At 44.6% G+C, this 12,568-nt stretch overlaps 1 protein-coding gene across 2 annotated transcripts in view; it reads right to left on the reverse strand.

Annotated features, from left to right (window-relative positions):
- Positions 1–12,568, reverse strand: part of LOC126984263 (MAM domain-containing glycosylphosphatidylinositol anchor protein 1-like) — a 76,619-nt gene that overhangs the window by 6,712 nt on the left and 57,339 nt on the right. Inside the window, exons 8-10 of one of the 2 annotated variants that reach the window (XM_050837883.1) lie at positions 10,868–11,027; positions 5,487–5,623; positions 1,277–1,436 (exon numbers count right to left, since the gene is read on the reverse strand). In XM_050837883.1, the coding sequence (XP_050693840.1) occupies positions 1,277–1,436; positions 5,487–5,623; positions 10,868–11,027 (457 nt within the window). Of the gene's footprint in view, positions 1–1,276; positions 1,494–5,486; positions 5,624–10,867; positions 11,028–12,568 lie in introns of both variants that reach the window. The other variant, XM_050837882.1, reaches the window with a different exon arrangement.

Genomic DNA, 12,568 nt, shown 5'->3' on the forward strand with positions numbered 1-12,568 from the left:
GTTCTGTTTTTTCCTCTTCTTTTGATGGTTCGTTTTCTTTCTTCTCTTTTCGGTTCCATGTTCCTTCTCTTTCCCTTCTTCCCTCCAACCCTTTATCTTCTTATCCTTGCTCTTATCCTCTTAATCCCGTGCTTGTAATTTTTCTTGCGTTTTATTTTCCTCTTTTTCTTCTCCTCCGTCGCCTTCCACTGTTTGTTCTAGTCTTCTTCTTTTTCTTTTTGCTCTTCTTCTTATTCTCCTTCTTCTTCTTCTTCGTTTTCTTCTTCGTTTTCTTCATCCTAGCTGTCTTTTCTTCTTCTTTTTCTTCTCTTTCTATTTCTTTTTCTTCTTCTTCTTCGTCTGTTTCTCGCTCCAGTTTGGTTAAATAATAAAGCCGTGGCGCTGAGTGAATCTGAAGTGTTTTCTCAAAGTTTCTTGACTGACGGTGAAGCTAAAGCAAAAGTAACAAGAAAGTAAAAACGCATAAGAATCACCAAAGAAAATGACCAAAACTTTCTCGGACTGTTTTTGGACTTTTACCAACAAACAGTTTTCCGGGAAGAAAGCACCCACTCACCCTCCCACCCCCCCCAACACCCACACCCACACACACACACAATCCATTATCGGAAGCATTCGCCTGGGGGGTATGCTTGCCAAACCTACGAGGTCATTTCTGGATGTCCAAGTCTTCGTCTTCTTTCCTTCCCAGTTACACGCATGTTACACGATAGCTTTAATACAAACCTCTCCCTAATACTCAGCTAATACAAAAGCTGAATAGTGATGGGGCATGGACGCAGCCGTGTCTCACTTCCGTGTTAACAGGAAAGAGGCTGGACACGCTCCTACTCTTTCCACTTCAAAGTTCAAAGCCCTTTCAGTTACTGGGTAAAGACACGCAATAGACCAACAATCATTTCAGGCATTCCACGGAGTCACAGGAGATCGAAGAGTGTACCACGATGCTTTGAATCAAACGCATTCCTGAGGTCGACATAGGTTGTAAGAATCACTCGGAAATTTACTTCGGCGCCCCATCGGTACGCGAGGCGCCAGGGTGAGGTCAGTTGTCGACTTACCAGACCTGAAACTGTACTGCTCTGGTCTCTGGAGTTTTAGCTGTTCGTGCACACACACACACACACACACACACACACACACACACACACACACACACACACACACACACACACGCACACGCAGATATAAAAGTCTAGACCCCAATCATACTTTTTCAAACACCACATCATACCAGGCTACTTCCCCCCAGACACCCGCACAAATCTCTACTCACCGGCGGGTTTCACGTGGAAGATACACGGCTTTTCCTGGTTCCCAACCCTGTTGGAGGCCCAGCAGTGGAGGGTGCCGTAGTCCTGGGTCTTCTCCGGCAGGTACCGTAGGCGGGAGACAAGACCCCTCCACGATACCCGGTCTCCCGGTACCCTCTCGTGCTGGGGGATCACCGGGACGGGTTGAGTAGCCAGGGTGGGAGAGAAGGGATTGAAGTGCTGTGACAGACGAAAGGTTGAGAGAGAGAAGACCGAGAATAATGGAATGTAAGGTGGATAAGGGGTTGAGTAGGAATGAGGGAGAGAGTGAGAGACAGTATGAGAGGAGACCAAGAATAATGAAATGTAAAGTGGATAAGGGATTGAGTAGGGATGGAGACGAGAGAGAGAGAGAGAGAGAGAGAGAGAGAGAGAGAGAGAGAGAGAGAGAGAGAGAGAGAGAGAGAGAGAGAGAGAGAGAGAGAGAGAGAGAGAGAGAGAGAGAGAGAGAGAGAGAGAGAGAGAGAGAGAGAGAGAGAGAGAGAGAGAGAGAGAGAGAGAGAGAGAGAGAGAGAGAGAGAGAGAGAGAGAGAGAGAGAGAGAGAGAGAGAGAGAGAGAGAGAGAGAGAGAGAGAGAGAGAGAGAGAGAGAGAGAGAGAGAGAGAGAGAGAGAGAGAGAGAGAGAGAGAGAGAGAGAGAGAGAGAGAGAGAGAGAGAGAGAGAGAGAGAGAGAGAGAGAGAGAGAGAGAGAACAAGAGAGAAGAGAAAAATGGAGTGTAGAATGTGTAAAGGAGTCAGTAGTGATGGAAACGAGTAAGAGCGAAAGAGAGGACCAAAAGTAATAGAATGTAAGATGGAAAAGGGAGTCAGTTGGGAAGTAAACGCGAGGGAGAGAGAGTGAGGGACGATAAGAGAGAGAGGGGGAAGACCAAGAGTAATGGAACGGAAGATGGATTGTTCAAAGGATTCGGTGGGGATGGCAGCGAGACGGGACGCAGCGAGACACGACAGTAAACACGAGTCAGGAGAGCACAGAATAATAGGACGTGAGATGGAGGGTTGAGTTCAGAGGATGCGGTGGTGGGGAGGGACAGACCAGGGAAGAGCCAGAGCGAGAAAAAGAAAGGGAGGTTAAAGTAGAGAAAACATTGAAATAAAAGACGGGAAATTGAAATGGTACAGAGAAAGTTGTGACAGTAGATGGAGAGTTATATGAATAGTTAAAGATACATAGTTAGGTAAATGGTTAAAGTGATGGTTGAAGAGAAAGTTAAAGAGGTTAGGGTAGAGAAAACATTGAGATACAGCGCGTGAAATGGAATATACAGAGAAAGTTATTTGAATGGTTAAAGAAATAGTTAAGTAGATAGTTAGTGATAGTTGAAGAAATAGTTAAAGAAAGAGTTAAGGAAAGGTTTAAAATAATGGGGATAGAAAGGAGAGGAATAAACAGCGAGGCAAAAAAAGAAAAAAAAAGAAAGGAAAGAGCGCAATGCATTAAGATAAGAAAAATAAACAAAATTCGGTCGGGATGGAAAGAGGAAAGAACCCAAGTGAAACACAGGCAGCGGAATGGGAGGAGAGAAGAGAAAGGGAGGGAGAGAGAGGGGAGAGAGAAACAGTGAGCCAAAGACAGAGAGAAATAAGAGTAGAAGTAAAGAAATAATGTAGTGTGAGGCGGAGAGTTCAAAGGGAATCGGAGAGGATGGGAGGAGGAGGAGGAGGAGGAGGAGGCGAGAGAGATAATGAGAAAGAAAAGTGAATCAGGAGTAAAAAGCGATAAAAGAGGAGAATAATGTAATGTTACGTGGAAAGTTCAGCGGAAAAGATGAACGTCGATAACAAGCCGTGAATGAGGACAGAAAAAAAAGAAAACGTAAAGCAGGAAAGATATTTTGAAGGGAAACGATAACAAATGAAAGGTGGAATGATTATATGGAACACGTGGGCGATGGATGAGGGAAGGGAGGAGTGGAAGAAGGAAGGAGAGGAAGAATGAAGATGGAAGGGGAGGAAGAAAGAGAATGAGGGAGAGGGATGATAGGAAGGATGGTAAAAGGGAATAAAATAACAGGAAAGGAAAACGAGGGAGAGAGAGAGAGGAAGGGAAGATAAGGAGGGAGAGAAAAAAAAAACAAGAAAAGCGAGAAAGAGAGAGAGGAAAGAGAGGAAAACAGAAGGAAGGAGAGGGAAGAGAGGAGGAAAATAAAAAAGAATAAAAAGGAGAACGAGGAGGAAAGGAGATTGAGAAAAAGAGGGAAAGGGTAGGAGAAAGAAGTGAATGAAGGGGGAAGAAGGAGTGAAGGAAAAAGAGAAAGGGAAGGAAACAGATAAAGAGAAGAGAAGAAAAGTAAGATAAATAAAGGAGAGAGAGGAAGAAAGATGAAATACAGACATAGGAAGGAGAAGGAGAGAGAAAGAGGAGGTAAGGAAAGATGAAAGGAAATGGAGAGAGAGGAGACGGAGAAAGAGAAGGGAAGGAAACAGAAAAACAGAGAAGGAAAGAAAGTCAAATAAGGGAGAGAAAGGGAGAGATATGAAAGACAGACATAGGAAGGAAGAAGAGGGAGAAAAAGGAGGCAAGGAAAGATGAAAGAAAATGATAATGGAAGGAGGAAAAAGAAGGAAAGTCGTGAAATAAATGAAAGGATGAAATTTGAAGTGTAAAGGAGGAAGTGGAAGAGAGGAAGAAAAATGAAAGACAGACATAGGAAGGAAGAGAAGGGATAAAGAGGAGGCATGGAAAGATGAAAGATAATGAAAGAAGAGAGAAAAAAGAAGAAGAAATGTCGTGAAATAAATGAAAAGACGGATTTCAAGTGGAGATGAGGGACGAAGGATTACGTGGAAAGGAGGCGAGATAGAAAATAGAAAAACAGGAGCGAAAGTTAAGAGATAAAATTGGACGAGTAAATATTAGTTCGAAAATTAAATCAAATTGAATTCGAATAAAAAACAATAGAGATTGGGAGGAAATCCAAGAGTGGTTTGAGAGGCAAAAAATAGGTGGAGGAGAAGGAAGAGGAGGAGGAAGAGGAGGAGGAGGAGGAGGAGGAAGTGGAGGAGGAGGAAGTGGAGGAGGAGGAAGAGGAGGAGGAGGAGGACAACAAGGAAGAAGAAGAGGAGAAAAAGAAGGAGGAGGATACGAAAAAAGCGGAGGAACATTGGAAAGAAAAGAGGGAGGAGAAAGAGGAAGAAGAAGAGGAGGAGGAGGAGAAGGTGGCGGCGGAGTAGGAAGAAGGAATCACCGAGGAAGAAAAAAAAAATAGAGGAATTGCAGGGGGAGAAAAAGTAGGGGAAGGAAGGAAAAACAAGGTGAAGGAATTGGGTGGAGAGGGAGGAAGGAGGGGGAGGGAGAGGAAGGTACAGTAATGTTTATGTGTTATCGTGGCAGTTAAGGTCCTACACATTATTGCATCAAATGTGTGTCACTGTCAGATTAATTCACGGCCCCTCCCCCCCCCTCGCGGCCCTGCACCACCACCACCACCCCCTCAGCGGCCAGGGGGGAGAGGGGCACTACGCTACTGACGGGGGAAGAAGAACGGACAGGAATATCACAGAAGCAAATAGACACATGCATAAGTGACGAAGAGCCAGACTTGCAAATAATGTGACGTAAACAAACAAGCAGACATATGTAAGGTCACACACACACACACACACACACACACACACACACACACACAGCCGCAGGGTTGCCAAAGACTACCCACATGCTGCCCTGAAGACGACCTATGAACCCCGACTCTAGATTCTCTCACTCAGAATAGAGGATCAAAGATGAGCGCCGGTGGACGGAGTGGGGCATGCATGAGCCGTACAAGATGGCGCCACTGTAAACACTTGTCTGCGCCATAACGGGCTGGGGCTCACCGTCAGCCCTCACCAAGAAAGCCTATCGGTGCCAGTCCGATACGTACAAAAAAATACGCACATACACACGCACACGCACATACACATAGACATACACCTGGATACTTACATTGCTACCTAACTGCTACTTACCAACCTTCTCTCTCACACACACACACACACACACACACACACACACACACACACACACACACACACACACGACAAATAAAAAAAAAAAATCCCATTCACATTAGAAAAAAAAACATCACTGGACAAGACACTCAAGGCAACACAACACAAACGACAACAACAACAAGGACGAGGAAGGATGACGACGAAGGCTGATGGTGAAGATGATGACGATGACTCACTCACCTCCGTCAGGGCGTTCATGAAGGTCCAGGAGAAGGTGACGTTCGGGGGGTGGGAGAGCACGCGGCAGGGGATGACGATCTCCTCCCCCAGGGCGGCGCGGAACACGGTGGTGGAGGACGAGGCGCAGATGGGGGCGTCTGGGGGGGAGGAAGAGGAGGAGGAGGTAATATGATGAGTGAAGGAGGAAGGGATTGGGGAAGGGAAGGAGAAAAGGGAAGGAAAGAAGAAAGGGAAGGGAAGGAGAAAGGGAAGGGAAGGAGAAAGGGAAGGGAAGGAGAAAGGGAAGGGAAGGAGAAATGGAAAGGAAAGAAGAAAGGGAGGGAAGGAGAAAGGAAGGGAAGGAGAAAGGGAAGGAAGGAGAAAAGGGAAGGGAAGGAGAAAGGGAAGGGAAGGAGAAAGGGAAGGGAAGGAGAAAGGGAAGGGAAGGAGAAAGGGGAAGGAAAGAAGAAAGGGGAGGGAAGGAGAAAGGGAAGGAAGGAGAAAGGGAAGGGAAGGAGAAAGGGAAAGGAAAGAAGAAAGGGGAGGGAAGGAGAAAAGGAAGGGAAGGAGAAAGGGGAAGGGAAGGAGAAAGGGAAGGGAAGGAGAAAGGGGAAGGGAAGGAGAAAGGGAAGTGCAGGAGAAAGGAAGGAAGGAGAAAGGGAAGGGAAGGAGAAAGGGAAGGGAAGGAGAAAGGGAAGGGAAGGAGAAAGGGAAGGGAAGGAGAAAGGGGAAGGGAAGGAGAAAGGGAAGGGAAGGAGAAAGGGAAGGGAAGGAGAAAGGGAAGGGAAGGAGAAAGGGAAGGGAAGGAGAAAGGGAAGGGAAGGAGAAAGGGAAGGGAAGGAGAAAGGGAAGGGAAGGAGAAAGGGAAGGTCACACTACAAGTTAAAAAGGAGATGAGTCGGGTTATAATGAGTGTGTCTTTAGGTTCATACTACAGAAGAAGGGACAAACTACAGGCTAAAAAGGAGATCAGTCAGTTGATAATGAGTGTGTCTTCAGGTTCACGCTATAGAAGAAGGGTCAAACTGCCAGAAGGGTAAATAAAACTAGCCCACAACTCCTACGAAAGCCTTGCAAAATGTGTGTACTTGAGTGACGAAATGTTTAATAATCTGGTCATGTGTGGGGGAGATGATAGATATATATAGATACGTAGGCAGATAGATAAACAGATAGCTGAATATATATACTGATAAAAGCGAGATAGAGTGGTGGATATGTATGAAGTAAATCCGAACACACTAACATACAGGTGCAAGAAAAACGAAGCAAATTAAATCAAAAAGAGGATTATGGTAAGATGAAAATACGCCGCCGAGAAAAGCAAGAACAAAAGCAAGGCGAGGAAGAAAGAAGATTGCAAGCAAATGATCCGAGCGAAAAGCATATTGAAAACGCTGATCAGATAAACTATACCGACCGGGCTGAGGAGAAACATGTGAAGAGGAGAGACTGAAAATGATGAATGATAATATGTGACCCTTTGCCTCACCTCGCAAGCCTGTTAAGTATTTACAGTAAAGGAGGAGGCAGCTCGAGGGCAAAACAGACAGAGAAATGATGATATGAAATGACGACGGAGGTTCAGAGGAAAGGAATGAAGGATAGGGAGAAATAATCAGGAAAATCAAGCTTCAAAAGACGGAATGACAGAAATTGAGCGTGGGGAATAAGGGAAGCAAAGATCGAAGGAGAAAAAAACTAGGAGAGAGGAATGATAAAATGAAATGACGATGGAGCTACAGAGGAAAGGAATGAAGGATAGGGAGAAATAATCAGGAAAATCAAGCTTCAAAAGACGGAATGACAGAAATTGAGCGTGGGGAATAAGTAAAGCATAGATCGAAGGAGAAAAACTATGAGAGAGGAATAATCAAATGAAATGACGATGGAGCTACAGAGGAAAGGAATGAAGGATAGGGAGAAATTATCAGGAAAATCAGGCTGCAAAAGACGAATGACAGAAACTGAGCGTGGGGAATAAGGGAAGCAAAGATCGAAGAAAGAAGAAACTAGGAGAGAGGAATGATAAAATGAAATGACGATGGAGCTACAGAGGAAAGGAATGAAGGATAGTGAGAAATAATCAGGAAAATCAAGCTTCAAAAGACGGACTGAAGGAAAATGGAAGAGCGTGGGGAATAAGAGAAGCAAGGATCGAGGAACAAAGGAGAAGAAAGAGACAGGAAGATGACACGGAATGCCGGCAGAAGAATGCAATTTTTAGGTGTCCATAAGAGGAATGAATGGGGGGATAAAAGATATGAGAAAAATGTATAAAATGGAAGACATATAAAAGAGAATGCCGGGATACAATAGAGAAACTTAGTGAGGAAGAAGGAATACCAGTCGAGAAATGTTACATATTGTGGGGCGAACAGATCAACAAATATTAAGAGAAACGAAGCGAGAAATAAAACTTTAGACATACAGATGATGTCATAGAATAAAGAGAGAGAGAGGCAGGGGAGAGCAGATGTTAAATGGGTGTGAGATTAATGCAATGGGAAGGAAATTTACGAGAAAGCTAAGACATGAAAGATATATATAAATGATGTAAATAAAACTTTAGACATATACAGACGATGACATGTTATAAAGAGAGGGAGAGAGAGAGAGGGTGCAGGAAGGTATATCGGTAGGGGAGTGCAAAAGTTAAATGGGTGTGAGAGAAATGCTTGGGAATGAAATTGACGAGAAAGCTAAAAAATGAAAGATATATAAATGATGAATGATGGAAATATAAGGGCGATGGTAGGGAAGGGACTGTGATATATAGATGAATGTGACAGAAAATTTGAGTTAATAATATAGAGGAGGCAAAGGAAAATGAAAGCCAAATACAGAAATGCAAGGATGTAGAAACGGAGAGAGGGAAAGAGAGAGGGAAAGAGAGAGGGAAAGAGAGAGGGAAAGAGAGAGGGAAAGAGAGAGGGAAAGAGAGGGTGAAAGAAGAGGTGACGGCAGTGCAATTTGATACTTAAAGGGATGTGAGAGTAATGAATGGGCCAGTAAGTGATGAGGAGACAAACGGAAACAGAACACACCAGCTAAAGGTGAGTTTCTAGCACACACACACACACACACGCGCGCGCCAACTCTCCACTGACGAACTGCAAACACGGGGAATTATTTAACTTTACGTGAAGAAATATGAGCAACGAGAGAGAGGCGGCTAATAAAATAGCAGGACGTAAGTAAAACATCATCATGAGAACATCAAACAGCATCGCAATAATGAAAATTCAGGCGAGGCAATAACCCGGTGACTATAATTTCGTTAAGCGTATGACGTCACGAGCCGGGGAGAGCTAGCTACAAAGAGTGCACGTGAAGGCTGGAGAATAAAAAAAAGGAATAATAGCCAAGAATAGATGAAAGGAAATAATGCAATAAGGAGGGAAAGAGAGCAAAGGCACACCCCAAAAGGCGGAGAAACGAAAGCCCTAATGTGACTAAATGAAAATCAGAGTAAAAAGGAAGAAGCCAAAGGAGAGGAGAAAATATGAAGGGAAGGAAAAGCACATCGAACTGCACAAACCTAGAAAAATAAGTGAGCGAAAGAGGGGATAGCAGAGAAGAGAGGAGGATGAGAAAAAAAGGGATTAAAAAGAGGGAGGTAAGGAAAGAGACGCGGAAAATAGGTGAGGTATTTCAAGCCCATCCAGCTGTCCCTCGCGCTCTAAATTAACCGAATTAAATCTGGCTAAACAGACCACGTTCTGCTCCCTTTTTTACCTGAATCTTTTACAACGCGGAGGGAGGGGAGAGAGAGAGAGAGAAAGGAAAAAAATAAAAAAATGGCTTGAAGGTAAAAAATTGATTACCTGACCCGAATATACACGTCAAAATGGAGCAAATTATAATCATTTTTTTTCTTTCTTACACCTGAATATCCCTTCCACTAGTGACCGACGTTTTTGTAATTAGTAAGCGAAAGAAAGAATAGGAAAGACTTTGATCATAAAAAAGCACTTCGGTCCCTCATTCTCTATTTGTCCGCTCCTCGTCCACCGGCTGAAAAAGTAATGACGCAAAGAGTAGTTGGAGAGACATCGAGAAGCCTTGACTTTATACTTTTGAAGATCTAAAGGGGAAGGAAGTAGGAGGAGGAAGAAGAGGCGTGGAGGAGGAGGGCCAGGAGGAGGCGGAGGAAGAAGAAGATGAGAAAGACGAGGAGTTGAAGGAGATGAGGATGCTGCTGATTAGAAGGATGAGGATGAAGACGGAAGAGAGAGATAGAGACGAGCCAGGAAGCAATGATGAAGGGAGAGGAGGAAAAAGACAATATGAAGAAAATAATGAGGTATAAAGAAGTTTCAAGGTGTGTGTATTTTCAGATGACTAACTTTACAACTGTTACACGCAAAAAATAGTCCTGTCCTTAGCATTATTCGAAGACAGAACTAGATAGATAGATAGATACAAAGAGAGAGAGAGGGAGAGGGAGAGCGAGAGAGGGAGAGAGAGGGAGGCGTTAAGGGGTAACATTAAAGGAAAAGGACGCGATTGGGGTGAGTTAGTGAGAAGGGAGAAGTTAACAGGGCGGAAGGATTTGGCGCTCCGTTCCCCCGCGCCGGACGAGTGTTGCACTGGACGAGTGTTGCGCTGGACGAGTGTTGCGCTGAAGCCTCGAAAAGGGTGTTCCATAGAGAGGCAGACGAGGCGCTGAGAGAGAAAAAAAGAGCGAGAGAGAGGAGAGAGAGAGAGGGGGGGGGGGCGCTAAAACGGACCGTGGTATAAAGTTTAGTCTCTCTCTCTCTCTCTGTTCATCACCAGGGCTCTCTTCCTCCCTCGCAATCTCTCAATCTATCTATCCATCTATCTTTCTGTTTTATATACAAGGGAGGGAGACATGATATAGTTCCCCCTCTGAGAGCCGTCCACTTAAAATTGATCGCCCGACGAACAATACACTGCGAGAGAGGACGTGCCAGAAATAACACACTCCGGCGGGCGTTAGCGGGGTACAGCAGGAGGAGGAGGAGGAGGCTTTCGACGAGGCGGCTACTATAGAAAAACGATGAAGCAGAGGTGATGGTGTTGGTGTTTGTACGTAAGTGGTGATTATGATAATGACGATGATGATTTGGATGAAGTTGAGGAGGAGGAGGAAGAAGGGGAGGATAATGATGACAGTATCGGGGATGATGAAAATATAACACATGATTATAAAGAGTTAAAAGATAGTTAATGGCGTGGGTTGTGAATATGATGATGATGATGATGATAAGGAGGAGGAGGAGAAGAAGGGGTAGGAGGGGTAAGGGAAGATGATGGTAATGTAAAAAAATAAATTTAGAAATGAAGAGGATGAAATGAGATATATACAACTAGCAGAAAAATCTACATATACAATAAAGATGGCTGCAGCCCAAGCGGATGGCGTCGTGCACACTTACACTGCACGGGTATGTGGAGTGCGTTGGAGACGGCGTCGCCCACCACGTTGGACGCCTTGCACAGGTAGGTACCGCTCCAGCGCCGCGTGATGCGCTGCAGCACCAGGTGGTCGTCCGACGCCAGCACGCCCCCCGCCCTGTTATTCTCCACCTCCACGTCCTGGCGAGGCACGGGAGAAGAAAAGGTACAATGTAAGTAAGTAAATGGGTACCTAGGGGAAACTTGGGAAAGGTAAAAAGCCCGGAAATCACACCTGCAATATTTCCCGGGGCGATGGTTCCTACCCACCACAGACTTAAGACCAGTGAGACGGAGATGGACAGCGAGGCCACGCGCAGCTATAACGTATGCCCCCAACTTACTCTTAACTTTATCCTGGGACGAGGCAACAGAGACCAGAGAGGCAAAAGTTTAGTTTCGAAGTATTGTTGTGTTTATGATACTGGGTGATACAGTGAAGGTCTTGGCGAAGGACTGAGAGGAAAATGAAAATAAAGAAGGACGAATAGAACCGTTCAAAGTAAGTCCACTCGTGGCCTGGAGCTCAAGGCGAAGAATAACATTTTCCTTCAGACGTAATAATAATGACAGGTACAGAAAAGGTTGTGTGTTTAACCTTGCTATTTTTATCCACGGTATTACATTCACGTGGTAAAAAAGGAAACAATCAAAATTAGTCTTTTCAAACATGCTTAGTGATACAAGAAAGAAGGAGGTGGGCGGGAAGGACTCTTATATAGCAGTATAGGAGCACGAGTATTTAGATGTACGTAGGAAAAATTAAAAGGTATTGGCAGCACAATGGCGGCGGCGAGGTATTAAAAGTCATATGAGAACGGAATACTTTTATGGAAGAATTTTATGTAACTGAGATTTGATGCTATATGGTCTCTCTCTCTCTAGGTAAGTCTTTTTCGATTCATTCTCAATTTTCTTTATTACCTTCCCTTTCCGCTTTCACACGCTTGACTTCTCGTGAATTCCTGCAGCCGGTCCTCTACAAAGAAAAGAACGTGTTTTTCCTTGGCTTTTTCTCTCTTAATTTGCATACTCCATTGGCAAGCATTAGCCCTAATCTCTCTCTCTCTCTCTCTCTCTCTCTCTACACACACACACACACACACACACGTCTCTCTCTCCACTTATCGTTTTCTGCATGTTCACACCCATCAGTTTCCATCTTCCTTATTCTCTCGTCTCCATCGCTAACACTTCTCTACCTTTCCTTCACCCTCTCTTTCCATTTATGATTCGTTTATTTTTTGTCCTTCCTTCACCCTCCATTTCGCACTTTATTCCTCTTCTATCCTTTCTCCTCTATTCATCCCCATTATAATTGTTGCCTCCTTTACTTTCCATACCCTCTTCACGTTTTCTGAGCTCCATTTTTCTCTTTCTCTCGTACTCTTGATCTCCTCTCAATGGTCTCCTCTACCTGACTCTTCCTTCCTTTACCTACCTTTCTTTCCTCCTCTCCTTTCCCTATCTTCTTTACAGTTCCTGATCTTCATTTTTTCCTTCCCTCCAACTCTTGCTCTCTTCTACCTGAGTCTTCGTGCCTCTACCTTCCAGCTTCCTCTACCTATCAGCGTTCCTCCCTTAATTAGCAGGCTGTTCCACAGGAAAACTTTTGTTAATTAGCTCGCTTCCTCGTCTCGTCTGGGAAGCGGGAGGCCGCGCACTCAACATCTACCCTTCGG

Source organism: Eriocheir sinensis, chromosome 56 (assembly GCF_024679095.1).
Source record: "Eriocheir sinensis breed Jianghai 21 chromosome 56, ASM2467909v1, whole genome shotgun sequence".
NCBI lineage: Eukaryota > Metazoa > Arthropoda > Malacostraca > Decapoda > Varunidae > Eriocheir > Eriocheir sinensis.